Raw genomic sequence first — 25,139 nt, forward strand, 5'->3', positions numbered from 1 at the left:
GTCTTAAACACCATAGCCAATATTAGAATATTGGCGTTATTGTAGAGAGGTTTCAACTAAGTCGTGTAAGACGGCACTCCCCATATGCTTTAATAAACACAATGTCGGGGGTAAAATATGCTGGCTACCACTCCTGGAGTTCGCTAGTTCGAATCTGAGGGCGTGCTGAGTGATTCCAGCCAGGTCTCCTAAGCAACCAAATTGGCCCAGTTGCTAGGGAGGGTAGAGTCACATGGGGTAAACTCCTAACGGTTGCTATAATGTGGTTCGTTCTCGGGGCGCGTGGTGAGTTGAGCGTGGTTGCCACGGTGGTTGGCTTGAAGCCTCCACGGCAACACGCTCAACAAGCCACGTGATAAGATGCGTGGGTTGACGGTCTCAGACGCGGAGGCAACTGGGATTCGTCCTCCACCACCCAGACTGAGGCGAATCACTACACGACCACGAGGACTTAAAAGCACATTGGGAATTGGGCATTCCAAATTGGGAGAAAAAGGGGGAAAATCCAAAAAAAGAAGAAAAATAAAGAAAAAAAATAAATGCAATGTCAGTGAGTGTACCGGGCCATAAGGGAACTATCCGCTCACTGCGGCATCCGGGGTGCGTCACCTCACGATTCACGCTTGGGTATTTTTACAAGAAATTCTAACCAGTGTAGCCTTTAACATCGTATAGAAAACTACAAACAATATATTTTCTGTCTTATTATATGAAAAGAATCCACATACGATCATGAAAGGATGTCGTTGTACACTCTGTGGTTTTGAAGTTTGGAGCAACAAAAATAGTTAACCTTGTGTAAATTGTCATGTGAACATTTAGCTTTATGCTAAGCAAAAATGCTATTTCTTGCCTTGACATGCATCTATTACCAGGCATGATTATATTTTATAATGAATTCTATAACGAAAATGCACGTTGGAGCATAATTGTTTTAGATTTAAAGATAGATTTAAGTGAATTTTCTTACTTAAACTATTTATAAAAAAAAGTGAAAAATAATTTGCCAGTGCTGAAGAAGTAATCCAAAGTATTTAGATTACATTACTAACCTTGAGTAATCTAACAGAATAGGTTACAAATGTAATTTTACAGCATGTATTCTGTAAACTGTAGTGGAATACATTTCAAAAGTAACATTCCCAACCCTGATTATGTAATAAAAATAGAAACTTTTGAAATATTTTTTTTTTGTCCAATTATTTAAGCAAATCTTTACAGCTAATGTGTTACATAATATATTATAATCTTACTGTATTAGATTATTGGTCTGTAATGTGTGCAAGATGGTTTTGATGACTCAAATGTCTGAAACAAAAATGCTGCACTTAAGTTGATTAATATTTTAATTAAAATTTCAACACAGGTTAAGAAACTCTTCATAAATCAAAAGCAACACACTATCTATTGACAGAAGAAGTGGTTTTTATTAGCTCAGCTTAAAAGGACCCCGGAGCCCCATAGTTTACTGAGAAAATCAAAGCACAAATTACTGTGTACTTTCTGTACTGAACATCACTTTGGATGAAAAGCTGATAAGTAACTGTACAGATCAACTTCAAACAGTAGCATTGTAGTATAATATTAAAGTCTTATTACAATCCCTGATTATTTACCATTACAGTCCTTCATTGTCCAATAGAATACTTTAACCTGGTATAGTTAGGAGTTCCTTACTAGCACTCACAAAAATGCTCATTAGTGTTCAGAAACAACTGCTACCTTTATTTGGTCCAGAAGACAATAATGGCAACAGTTCAGACCACGAGGCTAAAGGAAAGGCAAAAACAGGGACAACTGTACTGTAAAGGCAGGCTTGGCACTGGGATGACAGGTCAGCTAGAAATGTCCCTAGTTTCAACAGTAGTACAGAAGAAAGACGTTAACTGAAGCTGAACTGGCTTAAGAGAGTCTGGTTACGGTGGCAAGTGGCCTCTGATTTAAAGAATGCAACAATCAGAGTCTTCCTTCTTTTCTCGACGCCTCTGACCTCCGGGCTGAGATGCGGCCTGACCTCTCATCTGCAGGAAAATAAACACAGGAATGCCTTTTGAGTTCAATTTTAATCACTCAGATTATTACATATTTCTAAATATATCTTGGTTTAATCCAAAAGATATTATATTGATATGCTGAAACTCAAACTACTACAACAAACCCATGATTACTTCCAAGGCAGCATTCACAACACATTTAAATTGTGTAATGTGACAGATTTCCAAGTGACCATATACAGATTCAGAAGTTTACATACACCTTAGCCAAATACATTTAAACTCAGTTTTTCACAATTCCTGACATTTAATCATAGAAAACATTCTCTGTCTTAGGTCAGTTAGGATCACTACTTCATTTTAAGAATGTGAAATGTCTGAATAATAGTAGAGAGAATTATTCTAGCTTTTATTTCTTTCATCATATTCCCAGTGGGTCAGAAGTTTACATACACTTTGTTAGTATTTGGTAGCATTGCCTTTAAATTGTTTAACTTGGGTCAAACGTTTTGGGTAGCCATCCACAAGCTTCTCACAATTTCTTGCTGGAATTTTGGCCCATTCCTCCAGACAGAACTGGTGTAACTGAGTCAAGTTTGTAGGCCTACTTGTTCGCACACGCTTTTTCAGTTCTGCCCACAAATCTTCTATCGGACTGAGGTCAGGACTTTATGATGGCCTCTCCAATACCTTGACGTTGTTGTCCTTAAGCCATTTTGCCACACCTTTGGAGGTATGCTTGGGGTCTTTGCCCATTTGGAAGACCCACTTGCAACCGAGCTTTAACTTCCTGGCTGATGTCTTGAGATTTTGCTTCAATATATCCACATAATTTTCCTTCCTCATGATGCCATCTATTTTGTGAAATGCACCAGTCCCTCCTGCAGCAAAGCACCCCCACAACATGATGCTGCCACCCCCATGCTTCACAGTTGGGATGGTGTTCTTCGGCTTGCAAGCCTCACCCTTTTTCCTCCAAACATAACGATGGCCACTATGTCCAAACAGTTCAATTTTTGTTTCATCAGACCAGAGGACATTTCTCCAAAAAGTAAGATCTTTGTCCCCATGTGCACATGTAAACTGTAGTCTGGCTATTTTATGGTGGTTTTGGAGCATTGGCTTCTTCCTTGCTGAGCAGCCTATCAGGTTATGTCGATATAGGACTCGTTTTACTGTGGATATAGATACTTGTCTACCTGTTTCCACCAGCATCTTCACAAGGTCCTTTGATGTTGTTCTGGGATTGATTTGCACTTTTCGCACCAAAATACGTCCATCTCTAGGAGACAGAATGCGTCTCCTTCCTGAGTGGTATGATGGCTGCGTGGTCCCATGGTGTTTATACTTGCGTACTATTGTTTGTACAGATGAACGTGGTACCTTCAGGCATTTGGAAATTGCTCCCAAGGATGAACCAGGTCTTGGCTGATTTCTTTTGATTTTCCCATGATGTCAAGCAAAGAGGCATTGAGTTTGAAGGTAGGCACTGAGTTTGAAGGTAGTTAAAATAGTTGAAATACATACATTTTCTGATTACTTTGTGAAAAAAGAGATCACATTACAAAAATACTTGATTTTTAAGTTACTTTCTAAGTTTAATACGTTATTTTTTCTTAATCGCAATTAACGCATTTACTGTTAATAAAGCATAAACCAGCGTATACACTGGTCAGAAGGGCGGAACCTTTGCAATATGTCCGCCCAGAATCATTACACTGATACACACCACAAACACACAGAGCAGTGATTCAGTGTCAGTGATAAAATGATGGAGAAAGGAGCTCTTAACGCTATTTGTTCTACAAAACAAGCTCAGATGGGACTTTTGACAAAAATCAAGTAGTTTGCAGCCTCTGTAAGGTGCAATTTAATTACCACAGAAGCACAACATGTCTTAACTATCACAAAAATACAGAGCACTGTGGAATTCAAAACAGCACTTGACGCCAGCATTGACGTCCTGACGCAAATCGCGAATGTGGCTTCACTATTGCTGTCACAAAACGGATAGCCACAGTCTTTGGAGGATGAGAGTTTAGAGATTTAATGCCCACTGCAATGAAAATGCAACCTATGTGGGGACTAGTTATTCCAATTAGTCAACCTCCCACTTAGACTTTTGGAAACATTTAATGTTACTTGAAGTATATATAGAGTCAAATTTCAGCACTATAAAAATCTGCGATTAATCGTGATTAAAAACAAAAGTAGGGTGAATGTTGATTTCACATTGTCTTTTTGCTTTACAAGCAAAATGTGGGTCAATCCCTATTTATTTTTAGTACTCTTTTAAAAAGTATTTTTTTATTTTCCAGTTTTCAATGCTATTATTTTTCCTCTTCCTGGATCCCAGTCTCTGCAATATTTTTTGCCAGTGTAAAGTACTAACCAGCAACCATTAAACAAGCCTGGAGAGACATGTTTATGAATGTTAATTTTCAAGCTGACATAAGCAGGCACAGTTACAGTCATTCATGTAAGAAAAATATTAAATACAGTAGCTAGCCCCTGAAGTTTCAAGTACAATGCCATCAGCTTCTATTGGAGATCCTAAGGTAAGAAGAAAGTACCTGTCCTGCTGTGGGTTGCTGTTGTTGTTGTTGCTGTTGCTGTGGTTGCTGGTATTCCTCCTGCTGCAGTTGTCTGGCCAGCTCCAGATCACTCAAGGGTCCAGGAGCTTCACCCTGCTCCTGCTGCAGGGACATCGCCACCAGATAGTCCTGAAATTACAGACGACACAATGAACAATGAAAGGACAACAAGATTGAGGTCAAAAAAATTATTTTTAGACATATACTCAAGCTATGTTCTAACCATGAAGGTTCTTGATCAGAGCTAAATAAAAAACACATTACTACGAATTAAAAGTGGGCCTAAAATGATCTAATTTAAGTATTGATATTTATTTATTGTCTTTGCTATTATTGCTGCCTTTAAGAAAACAAAAAAGTAATAAGGTGCAGAAATGTATGTTCTTCAGGCTTTCAGACCCCTTTTGGCTGCTTTCAAGTCAAATATTTCCAAATCAGTCTATTGAGAAATGTTGCAAAAGAGAGAGCAAAAAGAAAAAAGTCAACATCTCAAGTCACCTGGTCGATCTGCATTTGCTGCTGTTGCTGAGCAGTGGGTTGGCTGGCTGCTGAGGGTTTCTGGGATGGGTGACACAATCTGAAGTCTGAGTCACAGAAGTTTCCATCCCCTTCCACATTGTGAAGACTCTCCCACACCACATTCTCCTCCTGCAGGAAACCCTGATCTGTGACCAGTATGTAGAGGTGACCCTGCAATTTCCCACAATTAACATAAAGACCACTGATCAGCAGGTCAAATGTATGAATATGAGCTAGAAAGTCACTCAGATTTGAAGTGCACTTGTCACTATTTCCAATAAATTGTCCTGGTAAAGGAAAAACTTTAACCTTGCAGAACTGTAAAATATTTATTATAAACTCAAGAAACACATTATAATGCTCCTTGCTTTTTCCTTGCAATTCACACAAACCCTTCCAAAATGCAATTATTGCAAAATAATATTCAACCTGAGGGCAAAAAACACTAAATAATAATTAGCTTGTTCTTTTGGTATAACTGTGTCTATACATGTTCTGCATTTTTGGGGTGGTTTTAAAGCTGCTTGACGGCACAGGGACTGTTATAATCAGCTTAAGACAATAGAGAGTGTTGGTGTGGGAGGCTGATAAACACCTTGTGCTTTATCATGGTGCTGAAGTGGTTGTTTCTGAAAAACACAGACAGCTCGCCCTCTTTGGCTGTTGTGTTGAGCTCACACAGGCCGTGATATGACAGCTGGGTTGCCGTGGACTCCAAAAACTGCTCTGCTATCAAACCTGTCAACACAAAGAGATTATGAGAGATAATGGCTTACAATCAGGCATTAATACAACACAGAAGTTCACACACTATAATTTCAAACACTAATATGCAGTGGCAAGGAAAAGTATGTGAACCCTTTGGAATTAGCTGGTTTTCTGCATTAATTGGTCATAAAATGTGATGTCACCTTCATCAAAGGCATAGATAAACACAATGTGCTTAAGCTAACAACACACAAACAATTATAATCTTTCATGTTTTTCTTGAACACATCCCCTTAAACATGCACAGTGCTGTGGAAAAAGTAAGTGAACCCTTGGATTTAATAATTGACCGATCCTCCTTTGGCAGCAATAACCTCAACCAAGCGTCTTCGGTAGCTGCGGATTTTGGACCATTCTTCCTTACAGAACTGCTTCAGCTCAGTCATATTCTTAAGATGTCTGGTGTGAACGGCTCTCTTGAGGTCATTCCACAGCATCTCTGTTGGGTTAAGGTCTGGGCTCTGACTGCGCAACTCCAAAAGGTGGATTTTATTTTTTTGAAGCAATTCTGTAGTGAATTTACTTTGATGTCAAGGGTTATTGTTCTGCTGCATCACCCAACTTCTACTGAGCTTCAGCTGGCGCACAGCCACTCTGACATTATCCTGTAGGATACCTTGATAAAATTGGGAATCCATTTTTCTGCAAATCAGTCCACAAAAATGTCCCCAGTAGTGTTGTGGAGTGTCAAGGTGGTCTTTGGCAAACAACAGGCACGAAGCAATGTTTTTGTTGGAAAGCAGCAGCTTCTTTCGTGGTGTCATGCCATGGACACCATGCCTGTTTAATGTTTTCCGTAGAGTAGACTAATGAATAGAGATGTTAACCAGTTCCAATGATTCCTTCAAGTCTTTAGCTGTCACTCTTGGGTTCTTTTTTTACCTCTTTGAGCATTCCGTGGTGTGCCCCTTGAGTCATCTTGGCTGGATGGCCACTTCTAGAGAGAGTAGCTACAGTACTAAATCATCTCCATTTATAGGCAATTTGTCTAACTGTGGACAGATTTAATTTAAGCTCTTTGAAAACTTTGTAACCCTTTCCAGCTTTATGCAAATCAACAATTCTTGATCGTAGGTCTTCTGAGAACTCTTTTTTGCAAGGCATGGTCCATGTCAGCAGATGGTTCTTGTGAACAGCAAACTCAAAATGTTTGAGTGCTTTTTATTAGTCAAAGTGGCTCTAACCCTCACCTCCAATCACGTTTTATTAACTGGATGCCAGGCTTGCCAACTCCTTACTCTAATTAGCTTTTGTTGATGTCATTAGCCAAGGGGTTTACACATATTTTTTTTTTCAACCTACACCATGAATTTTTGAATGATATACTCAATATAAACAAGAACAATACAATAATTTGTGTGTTATTAGTTAAAACAGATTGTATTTGTTCATTATTGTAACTTAGATGAAGCTCAAACCAGATTTCAAGACAAATTTATACATAAATGAAGGTAATTCCAAAAGGTTCACATAATTTTTCTTGCCACTGTATATGAGAACTGGATTACACAGCTCTCTGGAATAGTTTTGCGACATTTTCCAGTCTAATTGCTTTGTATCTTGACCGCTTAACTGTATAAGTGACTGTTGTCCCAGGCAACCGATTTTCTACTTAGCTGTGCTAGTTTCTTCTAACATGATAAAATAATTTCAACTCCACTTTGCATCAGGATCCTGGTCACCCTGTCCATATTTATTTTGCAATACTTTCTGTCTGACTTCTGTGCATTATCCCTTATACAGTATATACCAGAATCTACAGACAGCTCAACTGCTCTTATATTAATTTCTATTAATTAAAACCGTTCATTTCAGGGGGGAAAAAACAGAAATTGAAAAATAAAGACTAAGTTAGATAATAATTGATGGAAATGCTCTGTCTGATTATGAATTAGTGAGTTCTTCATATACTGTTAGTTTGATATTTCTTGAAGCCATTTACTGCTTACTGCAACACCATGAAAAATCATGTGAGGACAGTAGGAGGCATATTTGACACTTTCAGGGATCCTGTTTGTAGAAACAACATTACACATACCTTCACTGACTTGACTGCTATCTGTCGAGTGCTTGAAGTCTATAATCTTCTCCACCAGTTGGTTGTAGCTTAGCTTTCCAACTGCAGACACCATTTCAGGACTCTGTCAGGACAAACATTCAATTATCTTAAGCTTTTTGAAATATTTGTAACAGTTATAATATGTGTAATGTGTAGTGTTAGTATGTTTACTAACTTGGTGAGTAACTAAGAGTAGCAACGCTACTAACTTAACTACATTTTTCAGTAGCTTGATCATAGCTCAGCTTCAGACAGTTCATGTAAATTAACCAGTTAAAATAAACGATTTACTTATATTTTAGTTGAGAACTTTATTGAGTTGGTTAATTTGGACAGCTCACGTATGTAACTAGTTCACTTAAATTACTCACTGATTCACTTGAGCCCCTGCGCAGCCTTAAAGGGACTTTGCCATAAGTCACACAGTCTACATTTTTAAGCAAAATATTCAGATAATTGCTGCTGTTTATCAATATATTTTGGCGCAGTTATATAAAATTGGGTGTTTTCTAGTTTTATTGCACACAATAAAATATTTAAGCCTATTTTTAAGATTTTCGCATTTCAATTTAATAACAAAATTCCATCATACTGAATTGTGTAAACTAACAAAATGTAATTAATAAAAATAAAAATATTTAATTTCTATTTTGTTTTGTTAAAGTCGCCCTGAAGTGCCTTGACTAGCGTGGTTGGAGTTACTGTTTTGACATATTTCCTACTGAAACAGGAAGTGGGGATGGGACATGTCAAACGACTTGCCCCATTTTTAGGATTTGGTTTGTAGTCACACACTGACACACACCCATTTCCATCATGCTGATCAAACTAGAGCACTCTTACAGGGAAAACTTAAGAAGTAATCTCAATATCGGCCAGCTTTTCCAAATATTTGAAAACCGAACAATGATCTAACTGTGTCAGCATTACTACATAACCTGCCCACAAATGCACACAGTAAATCGCGGTCTTTGTTTACGACGAGGCGGGAGACGCTGTGCAATACAGATGAATGAAAAACAAAGGAATAAAAGATAATATATCCATGTTATGAATCACAATACACCAAGCATTATAATTAGTGAACACACTAGAACTGTACATCTCAGGAAACCTCCGGCTGCACACAAAAAAATAAAACTCCAGCCACTTGTCCTCACATCTAGCTCCAGTGTTGGCACGTCCTGTTCAGAAATGATCACCCCTATGAATTATTTCCTTTGAAGACAATTACCATGTCGAGCTTCAGAGAGGTGAAAGGTGAAAACCGACAGTCAGAACTCACTTTTTAAGTTCTGTTCGGAACTACCCTATTTCATGGATTTTGCTCCCTTCAAAGTGACCTGCGAAGGCTTGATCAGCACCAGTTAGAACACAGCTAGACGTTGTAAGGGGAGGGTTTCATTCAAAAAAGCATTTGATTGGACAAAAAGTTCAGACTTTCATCAAAGTGTAGAATGAGTCATAAAAAAGTCCATATTGGTGGAAGAGAGAGACTGCAGATTTTAAATGCTTGTATCTTATGAAAACGAATTTTGTCAATGTTTAGAAGTACACTAGCAAACAGATGACCTTAAAGGTAATAGATATAGATGGAAAGCATCAAAACTTTAATTTTGATTTCACAAGATCTTTAAAGATTACTCAATTCAATTTGATGCAGTTTTGTTATGAAATTGATATGCTTAAATCTTAAAATGATTTTTTAATAAATGGTATATATGTTCAATTTAATGTTGGCAGCCTAGTTGTGAAGTGTCACCCTAATTAAATACAGTATATAACTATTAGGACTTCAGAAGTTCTGTCTGCAGAGTGAAACAATATCATCTGATTGTTATAGTAGATTTATAAATATTTCCTACTTTAAACAGCTTCAGTGTAGTTAGATACTTTTTACTAGTAATATGTAGTGTAGCTAACTATTTATTTAGAAGAGTACCTTGCCTGTAGTTTAGTTATAAGTAGCTTGTAAAGCTACAGTTTCAAAGAAGCTTCCCCAACACTGTCAATGTGTTAGATGTTGTAGTGTTGCTGGATGTCAAACATACAAATTTTAACATAATTATCTGTTGACTTACCTGTGGATCTACCAGCCAACCATGGTAGAGTGAAATGTCGAGCAGATCAAAGACGATGCATTCAGGAGTGTACTCAAAATCAGACACACCCGTAAAGCGCACATTAACGTCGAGGCCTGTTGACAATTTTGGCAGCACAGCCATCGCATCGCTCATGTTCTATGAAGAAAGTGAGAAATATAGTAACAAATAAAGTCTTCTGACATAAATTAAATGACCTTGCCATTTAAGTTTAGTCTATCTTGGTCGTGTTACTGAGTCTGACCTCAGTGTGTGCGAGATTTCCGCACATGTTTGGGCTGAGGTTGGTTAGTATGAGCAGCATTTACTACAACTGATCACACAATACGTTGACTTTGCTAACTTTTTAGGCTCTAATCTCATGAAAAAAGTATAAAGAAAAAAATCTAAAAACATAAAATATCAACAATTACTGTATATGACATACAAAAATGAAAAAGAAACTTGGTTATTTCTATTTGACATCTTTACACATTTTAAATGAGTTTTAGAGTTCAATGGACAGTACCAGGAAAATATTTTTATAATATTTAAAAAAAGAAAAGTACCAGTGAAGGGAAGGGAAATGTTCTTAAAAAACTGACACATGGCATGGGCACTTCCTTATTACCTTAATTAATTATCATCTAATCTTCAAAAAATGAATTTTCAGCATAGATTTGGCAAAGTAACTTTATTGTGTAAACAATAGGATGCTTATTTCCAGCCCACACACACACACAAACATTGTAACTGTAGTATTTGAAATGGTAATGAAGGAATGAAATGTGTTAATTCATGGATTGAAGGCCTTCATTCATAATGTCTGTCTATATGTGGACTGTAAAGTTGAAGCTCTGGGTTCCTAGAGCTGTTTGTATTTTTAAAGGAATAGTTTGAAAATGAAAATTCATCATTTTACTCACCCTCATGCCATTCCAGATGTGTATGACTTTCTTTCTTAAGCAGAACACAAACAAAGATTATTAGAAGTATATTTCAGCTCTGTAGGTTCATTCCAATCAAGTCAAGAGGGTCCAAAACTTTGAAGTTCAAAAATCATATAAAGGTAGCATAAAAGTAATCAATAAGACTCCAGTGGTTTAATCCAAATCTTCAGAAGTGATATGATAGGTGTGGGTAAGAAACAGATCAATATTTAAATCTTTTTTACTATAAATTCTCCTCCCTACCTATTAAGTGGCGATATGCATGAAGAATGTGAATCGCCAAAAACAAAAGAAGAACTCTTAAAAGAGAGGAGCGCTTAGAAGGGCTGTTTGAAATTGGAGATTTATAGAAAAAAAGAACTTAAATATTGATTTGTTTCTCACTCACACCTATCATATCACATCTGAAGACATTGTTTAAACCACTGGAGTCATATGGATTACTTTTATGCTGCCTTTATGTTATTTTTGAGCTTCAAAGTTTTAGACCCTGTTGACTTGCATTGTATGGACCTACAGAGCTGGAATATTCTTCTAAAAATCTTTGTTTGTGTTCAGCAAAATAAAGAAAATCATACACATCTGGGATGGCATGAGTGTGAGTAAATGAGAGAATTTTCATTTTTTGGATGAACTATCCCTTTAAAATGTTAATTAAAAGCGCACAACATGTGCTCAAGACCCGTGCCGAGCAGAGCCTGTCACACTTGTTTTCCTATACTACAATTTACCTGCTGAAAATTGAGCTCCATGCCCTCTGCTTTCTCTCGTGGTTTGATGGACAGCACACATTCACCTACAATGAGAATATGATTAGGCTTAAGCAATTTAAAAATACTTATGTTTTTTTAAATGAACTAATTTGAGACCAGTTGATTAAAAGTAAATGTTAAAAAGCACATTCATAGAAAAGCTCTAGCATCATTTGTTTGGATATGCTAGATTGGTTTGATATTCTGTTATCTAATGCAATGACATTTCTACATTTGTAAGTGTGGCCTCCATGTTCAAATACTTTCTGGGGTCACTGTAAAAGAAAATATTGAAACATGAGCTACACCCAGAGTTAAACAGCAGGACGGTATGGTCTAGAGTTTAAACATCCTGACTGGCAAATTACATGTTGTAGCTTCAAACCCAGCAAAGAGCAATCTAACTATTACCACTGTGTCCTTGAGCAAAGTACTTAAGCCCAGATTGCTCCAGAGGGATTGTCCGTACAATAGGCTAAGTGTAATGTAAGTCTCTTTGGATAAAAGCATCACCTACACTAGTCTACTTTTGGGGGCAGGGACATACTTTTAATACATAATTGCTGCTATTGAGGTGCCATTAGTGGTACTGCAAAACAAATGTTTTCTCATAGTGAACCCCCCCCTTCTCATGTCAGTCCAGCCATCTGTTTCCAACCATAAAGTTTATTATGGTGTATCACTAGAGCTCCTTAAGTAATTATGGACCATTAACTGGAAAGACATGCCATGAGTCATGAACTAAAAAATGTTTATTTATTTTTTTAAACGTACCTAAAGCATATAGAGCGCAACAGTGACCTCCCACTTTTTTAGCGTGTTGGTTCCGGAAGTATTTTTCCCATTCATTTTGTTCCATAGGAAATTCATAAAATGTTTCACAAAAGAGATCTAACCCATTTACCAAATCAACCAGCTCTGAGGTGAATCAAAACATAACAAACTTTGATTTCAAGCTAGAAAACATTTGAAAATCAGACAAAAAAGGTTCAAGACTACGTACTTTAACATTTTTTAATGAAGGAATGAACTACAATCCCATAAAGCATTGCGAATGATGTAATTGAATATAAAATTATGGAAAAGTATAAAACTATTGATTCAAAGTTGTTGATTACAGGAATAGAAACAATATATTTGACTAAATATTCAGACATATGCAGAAGTCATTTGAGAGTGTAGGGGAGCAACTCAGTTGCGTCATGGGAGTGGGTGTTTACTGCTAGCCTCTTTTGTCATGCTTTGTTTGCAGCTATTTTATGATTGGTGGATCATTTTCCTTAAGGATCACGGGTTATGTAGTTCTTCACCAGGAATTCCACTATTAAACATGGTTATTTAAAAATTAAGATGAAATTATGTGGGCTGATTGCTTCAACAGAAGCACATACCATCAATTAACAACCTCGAATCTCACGGTAGGTCTGTCTTTAAAGGTTTATAAGTTATTAGAGGTAGACCGATATATCGGTTCAACCGATTAATCGGTGCTGATAGTTGCTTTTTGGAACAATCGGTTATCAGCAAAAACCTAAGCCGATAGTTGCAGATCATTTAAAAAAAAAAATTGTATTCCTCCGTGTCCTTCTGTGGCCGGCACTGGAGGTTTAAAGGTTTCTAAGTGATCAGAGGTAGAACGTTAGATCGGTTTTACAGATTAATCGGTGCCAATAGTTGTTTTTTGGAACTATCGGTTATTGGCAAAAACCTAGGCCTTCTGTGGCCGGCGCTGGAGGATTCTACAGTTAGAACGGCTTGATTCTATGGTATAACAGCGGCCTTTAAATGTGAAATAAAAACAATCACATGGGGATTTGCTGTATCTAAATCTTTTATCACTCACAATATTCTATTCATCCATTTTTCTACTCACTTAAATGCATATTTTGTTATTTTGATTAGATAATCAAGTGTTCAAAACTGAAGCAAGGGCATGCAAAGAAAAATGCGACTCTATGAAAACATGCTCTGTCAACAGAGCCAAGTCTCCATCATTTCAAAACAAGAGTTCCTTGGGGGTTTTGGGCTTGTTTATAGTTAAAAGTCCCATGTTATGCATCAAATCTGAATTTTTTCATGGTTATTATTAGGATTTTGGTTGCACAATAAACTGCTTCTAGGGTTTTATTCATATTGGACTCTTATAGCCTCTGTGTCTGTGCCCATCATAGTAAGGAAAGACTAAGACATATTCTATACATTCTATAAAATCGATTTTAAAAACTATCAGCCGATCAATTGGTTATTGGCCTTTTCTATTACCATAATTATCTACATCTGCAAAATCCACTATCGGTCAACCTCTATGAGTTACATAATAAAATAAATTCCCCTATGGAAAATATACATGGAATTTTTACTTCCAGAACCAGAATGTTACAAATAGATACTGCATGTCCAAACCATCTTACCAAGGTGAGCCATCAGCTCTTCTGTGGTGATCACCTCTGTCTGAGCAGGCAATTTGACCTAAAGAATAAATACAAAATTCCAACATTAATTTCTTAACCTACGTATACTGATCTAAATTAAGTGCGCATGAAACTTATGAACATAGGAACATCTGCTTTTAGTTACAGCACCACCTCATTTCTATTAAGTTTGATTTCATAAGTTCCCTTTTGCTGAATGTGTGTCAATAGAGTTCTACTGTATTAGTACCTCATATTTGCACAGTAACAAAGATAGTAGAGTCATGGGACTATTACTGACCCAAGAGAAGAAGTAAACAGCTATACCTTACATGAACTTTTGGAGTTCAGCTCAATGTAGGAGTATTGCACAGTAATACACTGATAAAATACCTTATTTCAGGGTGTGTTCAAATCCCAATCTGAAGTATCAGCAATAGTAATACTGATGCTTGACTTAGTAAACACCACTACTAATCCATTATAATAAAAAGATGCAAAATGGATCCTATAAAGCTATGCTGTACCTCGGACCCCGCAGATTTCAAATCTCTTTATACCTCATGGAAGAACAGGAAAAAGTGAATGGCTTACCTTCCACCGCAACAACAGAATGTTCATGATGGCTATCAGCGGGCAGGGTCCATTCTCGCTTTGTGTGATGATCGCCGTCTTCTTCTCCTTCCAGGTAATCCACTTGACAAAATAATACGCTGGCATGCTTGGCTCTGATGCCATAACCCTAGCAGCCCCACCAGCACAGGCCCCAGCATCATTCCCCTCCTGAGAGGTTACTTGATCAGGTGACAACTGGTTATCGTCATCCTGAGAAGATTTAGGTGAAATCAAAGGTCCATCAGGAGGTATCCCATTACTCTCCTCTGAGAATTCCACACTGGCCATGGAGAAAGTAGGTGTCTGGCTGGGTGTGTAGGATTGGCTGTTGATGATTTCGGAATCATCAGTTTTGTCTTGGCTCCTACTGGTCACTGAGAGCGACTGAGCTGTTTTACCATCATCTTCAATAGAAGTTGTGGTTGTAGGAGGATCTTTGCATGGTGTGGTGTTATCTTTCATAACATGTGGAATACTCCCAACAGATGATTGCTCAGTGGAACCTACAACATCCGTGACACCCTCTTTTTGGCTGATTTCCTTCTCTTGTGGTCTAGCAGAGTCAAAGTCCTCATTTTTGGTGGCATTTAACTTCTGTCCTTCAGAAATGCCTATAATCTCACCATCAACGGTGTCTGAGCAAGAATCTGCCATGACCTAGCAGGTGGGATACTAAAGTGTGCTTCCAACTAACAAGCCCAATCAAAACTCAGATGGAACAGCAAACACGTTTTTAAAAACACCTTTTCTGATTTAAATGAATCCAGGCAGTGACGGTTTGCTTTATTTCCCCCCAAGAATTATTATAATTTCTTACTTCATTTTCCTGAGTTTTAGCACACTAGAAAGTCCTTTAGAGTTGGCACTCTTTGTATTTAAAAGCAACTGCTTGAAAAAGTTGAAAGGAGTAATACATCAATTCCTTTTTAAATTGAAAACGTGGGACTTCCTTGATAATTATGCTTTCATGCCACATCCATCACAAGAGAATGAAGCAAGCAAAACAGTTCGAGTGGCAGTTTTTGCACACCTTAGTAGTGTTGTTTTTGAGTTGACTAAATCTGTGAACACGTCGTGAACAAACAGCAGGCGAAACCCAATGCAATACTTTATAATTCTGAAGTGAAATATTATTCAGAGAAAATAAATGGCTTGCAAATCTATTTTCGGAATAGTAGCATATGGTAACATAAAGACCCAGAAGCAAAAGCCAGTTGCAGCACTCTTGGTTTCAGCTGACCGTTGAAGGGTGAATCACTGGAGGTCAAGAATATTTTCTGGTATCAGCTTATGAATTTGACAAACCTTTCCAACTCTGAAACAAGCAGAAAGAGGTCAGACAATTAGACATTCAAGTAAAATGATCCAAACAACACTGGCAGCTTTGTTTACACTGTGTTAAACATTTTTCACTAACACTTTTTAAACTGCAGCACTGATAAAAGCTAATTGAAAAGTACAAATAAGTCACTGTTATTATTGATTAAACAATAAACAATGCAAAGGAGCTTTTGATCACAACTGACCTGGCAGAACAATAAATGTCTGATTAGAATAATAAGTAAGGTACTTTGGGCAACATTTTTCAAACTATTTTTACAAACAGCAACTTTTACTTAATTAAGTCTTTGAGTTTATAAACAACAAGCCAGTTTATGCCGACCATTCTCATTTTCAGAGTTACAGTCAGCAGCTCACCTTATATATAACAGCTGCAACTCACCATTGCGACCTTTTGTGCATGTTTTTGGTTCTTTAAAAATGTTCTGCTATATTCTTAAGATATATACCGTGAGATGAAATAAAATAGTGAGTCTGTCAGGCTTAAATCCACAGGTTTAGATCACTGCCCGTCAGGCTGATGCAGGCGCACGTCTTTCTCTCCACTCTCTTTCCGTAATCTTGTTTTTGCCTGTCTCACTTCCGGTGCTACTGTTTGTAAACAGTGACGTCATGCCGGAAATATAATACTCCGCTCATAACTTCAGCAGTATTTTGAGTGTGCTGGCAAAGTGTTTTGCTATGAAAAGATATCACACTGGGTTAAAGGGTAAATAAATAAAAAGATGCTGCAAAATACGTGATATTTCAAGACTGATGAAATAAAATAAAAATAATTATATTCCATCTAGTGCCCTCTGGTGGTTGGAAGATGCATGTGCGAGATTGAAGACGTGACCAGAAAAGAATAATTTAAGATTTCTATCAAATCAGCTCTCCAATGAGCAAGCACATTTGACATTAGTATCCTTTTACCTTATTTAACCTAACAATTGTCCAAATGTTCATCAGACAGTAGCCTACAATCCGTTTTAGATATGGACAGCTCTCTGATGACCCTATGGCCTTTTAAATACCTGCAACACATTTCAACCTGTTTTGATTATTTCAACACAAGCACATCTATAAATACTTTATTAAAGAAAAAAATATAAATTGCAACAACAGCATTATACTGTATACCCTCAGTGTCTTGTATGATTAATTTATTTGGTAACATTTTACAATAAATTTCCATTTGTTAACATTAGTTAACATGAACTAACAATAAACATTTATTAATCTTAGTTAATGTTAATTTCAACATATAGTAATACATTTTTAAAATCAAACGTTTTTGGTAACGTTAGTGAATGCACTATGAACTAACATGAACAAAAAATGAATAATAGTATTTTTATTAACAAAGATTGTATATATATATATATATATATATATATATATATATATATACTGTATATATATATATATATATATATATATATATATATATATATATATATATATATATATAAAACTGGGAATTAACTTGTATGCTGAATTCAGTGAATCTTTTATTTTGTCTTATGTGTAACTATATTTATTAAATTTTGAGGCTTGCTTTGGCATTTACGGTGAAAGATAGTTTTGAGTATGAAAGACCAAATTGCTCAATGCAGCTTAGTCAATGTACATGAAAGGTGTACAACCTCTTATAAAGCTTATTATTTAATAAACACAGTATAAAGGGTAGTTCACGCAAAAACAAAAATTATCTCGTTATGTGCTCCCCCTCATGTCATCCCAGATATGTACAACTTTCTTTCTTCTGCAGAACACAAATTAAGATTTTTAGAAGAATATCTCAGCTCTGTTGGTCCATACAATGCAAAAGAATGGCGGCCAGAAATTTGAAGGTCCAAACAGCACATAAAGGTCGCATGAAAGTAATCCATACTACTCCAGTATTTTAATCCAAGTCTTCTGAAGCAAACCAATCATTTTTGAGTGAGAACAGACCAAAATGTAACTCCTTTTTCACTGTATATCTTGACAGCAGTCTCCTTAGCGATCATGGTCTCATGCTCGATTACACATCCTTGCGCATGCGTCAAGCACTAGGAAGTGTAACCGTGAAATCATGATCCTGCCTAGAGACTTAAGTGGCAAGATATACAGAGAGAACAGAGTAATTTTTTTGGTCTGTTCTCTCTCAAAATTGATTGGATTGCATTAGAAGACATGGATTAAACCACTGGATTCGAATGGATTACTTTTATGATAACTTGATGTGCTTTTTGTAGCTTCAAAGTTTCGGTCACCATACGCTTGCATTGTATGGGCCTACAGAGCTGAAATATTCTTCTAAAAATCTTTGTATTCAGCAAGAAAAAAAAGAAAGTCATACACATTTTAGATGGCATGAGGGTAAGTAAATGATGAGAGAATTTTATTTTGGGGAGAACTATTCCTTTAATAAACATACAAAGTGCAGTTGTAAATACATTGAACATATATCAAGTCTGTTATCTTTCTGAAAAGTATATGCTTGCTTTTAAGAATTTTAATACTTTTTGCTTGATGCTGTTTTCTTCCTATATGAGATGCACTTATATTCTGACTGGGTATAGTTTTCTTTACATGATGAGAATTTATTATAATAATCTGCTCATTTTTAACCAAAAAGCTTTCAGATTTTTAGAGGGATGAAATATATTTTTTAAAGATTATCCATTTAAATATTTACTTGTTCATTGTTTTGATATCATGAGATGCTTAACAAAAATAATAACATGGCAGTTTAGTAATGGGTTCAGTTTGATTGAGGTTGGTCCCAGCCAATCAAAAAGCAAAATTAGCTGCATCCATCTTGAAAAAGGAAGGGGTCGTTAGTAGATAAAAGGGGTAAAAAATAACATGCACCCATTTATATAGTGGTAGATAATCGAAGAAAAAAAAAAGAAAGACGGTCCACGCCCGCTTGACGCTATTTATGCACCTGTCACTAGAGGACCCCTCGAATCAGCCCCTAAAGTGGGCGGGGCCAATGCGAGTCGCCCACACTGTGACCAGTGACGTTGGTTGCGGTTGGTGCATGCTGAGCTGCAGCCGGCGAGAACAGTGGAGACAAGACAGAGCGGCAGCGTCTTTAATTCTTGAAATTTGACTTATTGCACAAAAAAAAAAAAAAAGCTTATCATTTAAAGAGAACGACCAAATACAAAAGGTAGGCGTCCATATATATATATATATTAGTGTTCTTTAATAAATAATCATTTTTCTGTATTATTTCTGTATTATTTCAGTATTTCTGCCCATTTCATTCTATTAAGCATTTAATGGGCTAATGGGAGTGCCATCAAATAGACATGATGTCAAGGATATCAGAATTGTTTGTCAGTGCGATGGTAAAATATATTAAATGAAATAATTTCAGTGTGTTTTCATTTCATGAATGTAAAAGGTTGATTCTGGAAATGCATGCTTACCACTGTCATAATGCATCTGTAAAACGCTTTGTCATGAGATGCGCCATCACTATTTTTAGGTTTGTGCGCGAGCCTCGATTTTAATAGACGTGCATGTGAGATGCTGCAAAAAGATCATACAGGGAATTTATCTAAAAGGGTCCACAGATCCTGACTGAAAATTGGGCGTTTACCGTCGCTGCATTGTCTGGTCAGTGATAAATCACGCCACAGGGTGACAGATACATGAACCCGTTTAATTAGAACAGCTTCATCAGAATCATAAGCGTCTTTAGATTACAGATTATTAATATTAACTCCCAACGGAAAGGATGTCTTCTCTTTGTAACGAGAAGATAATTATTTCCTTGTTCCCAGGGGCGTAGCAGTCATTTTAAATGTGGGGGGACACAGCTGTCAGTAGGTGGCTGGCACAGACCCAACACTTACAGTGCAGTATTAATATATTACAGTATATATTAATATATAAGTATGATATTAATTAATATTTGTAGTATTTTAAAGATTCAAGTATTGCAAAATAATTGCAAAATTAGCTGCACAAATAAAGGGCATATTGTGGAGCACTTGCTTCTGTTTCACACATGACAATAAATGACTGAGCACAAGCTGGTCCTGAATAAATTATTTAATCAATTACAATAACGACAATTGTGCATGTGCACAATTTTATTTTTTATTGTGTGCTTGTGCATTGTGGGAGTTAAATGTATCCAAGTGGCTCGAGTACTTTGACTACGTTCACCAAAATTCGTTCAGATCCATTTAATGATTCATGTATGTCTACTGACCTACAAAGAGAATTTAGTTGAGGTTTTAAGCATTATAAGAACAAAGCAAATCTATCATTTCCCTACAGTTTGTGAGCTGCAGAGCATGACTTTTATCAAAAGACAACAATAATAGTCTTATAATAATTATGAGTTTACGTTTTCATGTATAAAAAAGCATATCTACATGTCTATTGACTTCAGTAAAATGCATGTGTTCTAAGAACACAGCAGATATTTTTTCCTACAGTTTGTCGACTGCACACCAACATAGAGGTAAAAAACAGGAGCTGCTATTAAAAATAGCTTTACCTATTTAACACATCTAATGTAAAAAGCATAAGATTTAGATAAACATAAATGGCGATAAAAAACATGGATAAAAGAGCATTGTTGAAAGCAACTTTGTAGAGATGAACGGAGCCGCGTTGATTAGACTGTCTGACTGACGGCCTATTACGTAACCTGAGTTTCAGTTATGCAACTCACCTGTGATTGGCTGGATTGTTGCTCAATCAGCCCAAAGTAACAAAACGCAAAGAATACTGTATACAAATCCACCATTTGGACTCGGTATGGGTTTAGTTTGGAAAAGTGGGGAGATAAAAATCTCCTTTTTAAAGAGTGCAGGGGATGTGTCCCCCCACACCCTTGCTTGTTCCCAATTGTGTTAGGTCTGAAACGTTTGCATCTAATTATAATATATTAATATAATTAGATCACTTGAGTTCAGACACCATCATATCATTTACCCTATAATTTTTTTTTTTGATAGGTTTTTTTGTTGCTACAATTTGTTACATTTGCTTATTTTATTTATAACATATAGGCCTATAAGTGTGACACAAAGTTGAAGGTTAAGGCCTTTTAAATTGCAGAATTTAACTGTTAATTTGTATGAATGACCTCAACTGATACTATGTTACAAATACCGATTTATGTTACAAATACCGATTTATATGTCAATGAATATTGATTTTGTCCCTTAAGTTATGAGTTAGGGTTAGTTATATAGATTTAATTATATTTTAAATGTTATAATATGTATTAATTTAATATTATTAATACAAATATATGTAGTTAAACCTATTTGCTTGTTATAATAATTATTATTAATAATACTTTTTGTATTTATTGATTGATTTGATTTAATTTAATATTTATATATTATACTATATTTTATTTTTTTTTGTTAACACTTTACAATAAGGTTCCATTTGTTAATATTAGTTAACAACATTAGTTAACATGAACTAACAGTGAACAATACTTTTACAGCATTTATTAATCATGGTTAATTTTAATTTCAACATATTGTAATACAGTTTTTTATCAAAAGTTGTATATGTTAAGATTAGTTAATGCACTATGAACTAACATGAACTAACAATGAACAATTGTATTTTTATTAATTAGCATTAACTAAGATTAATATATGCTGTAAAAAAATATTGTTCATTTTTAGTGATCATGATATCGAATGCATTAACTAATATTAATGAATAGAACCTTACTGTAAAATGTTTTTATTATTATTATTATATTTTTAGTTTTTTGCTTTGACCTGCATTTGAAAGTGGTTTTGCAGATGTAAATAGCTTAAGTTTCTTTAAAAATAGCACTAACTGAAAAAAGCTCATGGAGTTGCCATGTTCACCGAGAGAAAATGTAAACAGGTTTTAAATAGGGAGCAATGCATTCTGTGAGGCAAGTTAGCTGCAATATTGTCTTTTTTATTCAACTGCAACATTGTATGCCACTATTTCACATCTTTACTTGTCAAAAGTGCCCCAGTGATCCTAGAATCCCTTCTTATCATGCAGATCGAAATGTTAGACACAACAAGCCCGTTCAACTCCTTCCTGTTTTGGAGGCAGCCTATCCCATCACTGGACCTGTCAGAGCTGGAAGACCTGGGCATTTCTATCCCCAAGTCCAAGGAAGGGAAGTCGACTAAGAGCTCCCAGAAAGCCCAAACACAGAAGGAGGAAGATGTGGAGTTACTGAAGTACTCCACTTTCAACTACTGGAAAGAGCCCATAGCTCGCATCGATCCCTTGGATTTCAACCTGCTGTTATAAGAGACTGCAACTCAATTATCCGTTCCTGCCTAAATCTGTGTTTAAAGCCACAGTGGTAACACTGATTCTCTGATCTAATTTGATAAATGAAATGATTTCAGGAGTCTTGTATTAAGATAATGCTTTACTTGTTAAGCCATGTCAGTTCAACAGTGAAGACTGGAATCTTATATGTGCTAAAACAACAGGTAAATAAAGGAAAGTAAATAGTTTGTATCACTGCCAAGTGCTAAACTGCTAGGTGACAGCCCATTTGGTCATGCACCAAAAATAAGATTAGTATATCCAGCTCCATGTCCATGTTACTTGTAAATGCATGATGATTCTGATATAGAAGAAAGAAATCTCAAGCTGCTCTGGAAAGTTTGCAGTATAATGTTATTTTCTCCCAAATGAATTGTAATGTCACTGCATACTTTTACTAGTTTTGAGCTGCACTGGCAGGTGTTTTTGTATTAAACAGATGTAAACGTAAAATGCAGGCCTAATGCTTTCCCCCATCATGTTTGATGACCAATTTCAGATGCCAATTATAGTGAGCTTGCTGCCAAATGAATAAAAAAACAGCATCAGTATTACAGTGTTTTCATTTCTGTAGATGTACAACCAAAATATATCAATACATTTGAACACTGACTTCTGAGGAATTTGAGGGACACAAACACAACACAAATAAAACTACAAAGTATGCACATTCATTTTAAACGTCATCAAACTCCCAATTTTGTTACTGGTTGTGCTTTTGACAGGTGCACCCACTTTTTTAATTCTAAATCTACCACTCGAACTTGTAGTAGATGAAATGCTTTCATTAATGTTTATTTTTATTTTTATTTATTTATTTTTGTTGTTGGTTGAAGCACAGGTGTGTTAATGCACAGCTGGGTAGGAGCTCAGGAAATTAAAAGACTGCAGTTGGAGATTGCAACTACAAAAACAGTATAATACTGAGCAATTTATTCCCTGAATGATCACAGTCAGGATCAAGACTTGTTAATTTCTAAAAACATATGCCTATTTTGGTCAAAGCCAATTATTATAATATATTAATGTTCAGAGCAGCAAAAGACAAGTTAATTTAAAATTTCCAAAGCGAAATTTCCAAAGAACAGACACACAACAAAAACCAAAACCAATATTCAAACTAAAAGTCTTAATTGTTCTAGCGACCTCTAGTGGCCACTAGGGAAAATGTCCCAAGTGTTACACTTTGCTGCATATTTTGATGTATTTTTAACAGATATAATGAAAACAACAAACATACACAGACAAACAATTTATACATTTTTTAAAAATAAATCAATAAAAATTTTAACTGAATCTGACAGCCAGTAATTACAGTATAATCCATTGAATTTGCTTGAATGCTTGAATTACTGAGAAAAAAATATGAACTATGTTTTCATACATAGTTAAGAGGCTTTTTAAAATGGACAAACCTATTTAAGTTTGAAAATTGTAAGATTTTGCCAAACAAACACAATTATTACATTTCTGAAGAAATTTCTCATGCTCTCTAAGAGTTTATTTTCATTTATTCTCACCCATTGGTCAATTTGGCATTTGTACTTACTCTCCACAAAAACAAAACAAACAAAAAAACTGTTCTGTTCTGAAAGATCACCTTTTGGCTGTGACATTGGTAGTTATAAACATACGACACTGTCATGTGCATTGCCTTTGAAAAGTAAAGGATGCTGTTATAACAATGTAAATAAAAACACAGATATTCACAGGGGATTTGAACCCAGGTCAATATGCGTGGTTAGTGGACAAGCTACAACTAAACCAACGAAGTGATCTAAACTTAAGAATATAGGCCAATTATTGACATTTTAATTCCACTTGTGATTTACTGCTCTGACAAGTGTAATCGTCAGTTCCCATTCAAACCAATGTCCCACGTTAACATGGGAAACCAGATGTTACCCTGTGAAACCATTAAAATTGCTCTTAAACTGTGTCAAATTCATTAGAACAGACATCAATGAAACAAAACGGGTTAATACTGTTACCTAAAATGTTTTATAATATGCAAAACATCTTTTCTTTGCTCCTTGGCAATTGACATTGAATCAATCTGCTGAAAAGGCAAGTGAAATTATTCAAATGCACGCGCACATCCCCAGTTAACACGATCCACACCGGTGGCATTATTGGTGAGGCATCAACCAAAAAAAACGACTTAATCGACCCCTACCCCGCCGAACACTGGTCTTGCTCTCTCGCACAAGTGCACAAGTGAGTTTTGCTACAGGTTTCTCGCAAAAGTAGTTGCAAAAGTCAAGGCGTGCAGATTTAAAGTTGCTGTGCCAGATTTGAGAAGTTGTAAGTGCCGATTTGTGGTTGTACTGCGAAAATTAATGTACAAAAGTTAATGTGTAATACAAGTTTGTGTCTGTAGTTGTATTTATGTGAATGTCATTTTACACATTTGTGACTACTTGTCTGCAATTGTGAATTCAGTACACAAGCTTTTAAATACTGTCTGTGAGTGCAGATTGCAACATTCAACTTCAAATTGTTATTTTACAAGTTTTCACATCGGTGCTGTAAGCGTAAGTTCTCAAATCCAAATATGCAAGCTCTCGAGTTTTGCTCCTAATTTACCTTCATAGCAGTGCTGTGTCTCATAACTTAGTAAGCTGCCTATCCAAACAGCATTTTTGAACACCATAGTGCCATCAAACGCCTCAATGCGCCCCAAAAATTCTGCTCACTCCTTTGATTCCTTCCTAGTTAGGCAGCTAACTAGGTTTCGAGACACGGCCACGTGTGCTGAAGGGCTGAAGTTTTA

General features: G+C 36.0%; 1 protein-coding gene across 3 annotated transcripts; it reads right to left on the minus strand.

Moving 5' to 3' along the window:
* Positions 1-1,405: 1,405 nt before the first annotated feature.
* On the minus strand, positions 1,406-16,648 carry LOC127425614 (ubiquitin carboxyl-terminal hydrolase MINDY-1-like). 3 transcript variants are annotated; one of them, XM_051671786.1, is made up of 10 exons: positions 16,467-16,648; positions 14,723-16,058; positions 14,129-14,186; positions 11,697-11,761; positions 10,016-10,174; positions 7,914-8,016; positions 5,703-5,845; positions 5,087-5,278; positions 4,568-4,717; positions 1,406-2,021 (listed from the first exon to the last, which is right to left on the minus strand). In XM_051671786.1, the coding sequence occupies exons 2-10, from the start codon at positions 15,395-15,397 to the stop codon at positions 1,941-1,943; spliced, it is 1,626 nt and encodes a 541-aa protein (XP_051527746.1). In that variant the 5' UTR covers positions 15,398-16,058; positions 16,467-16,648; the 3' UTR covers positions 1,406-1,940. The 3 variants fall into 3 exon arrangements, with proteins under 3 accessions (XP_051527746.1, XP_051527745.1, XP_051527748.1); XM_051671785.1 differs by having other exon boundaries at positions 16,442-16,648; XM_051671788.1 differs by having other exon boundaries at positions 16,534-16,644.
* Between the last annotated feature and the right edge of the window lie 8,491 nt (positions 16,649-25,139).

The sequence above is a fragment of the Myxocyprinus asiaticus genome, chromosome 34 (genome assembly GCF_019703515.2).
Source record: "Myxocyprinus asiaticus isolate MX2 ecotype Aquarium Trade chromosome 34, UBuf_Myxa_2, whole genome shotgun sequence".
NCBI lineage: Eukaryota > Metazoa > Chordata > Actinopteri > Cypriniformes > Catostomidae > Myxocyprinus > Myxocyprinus asiaticus.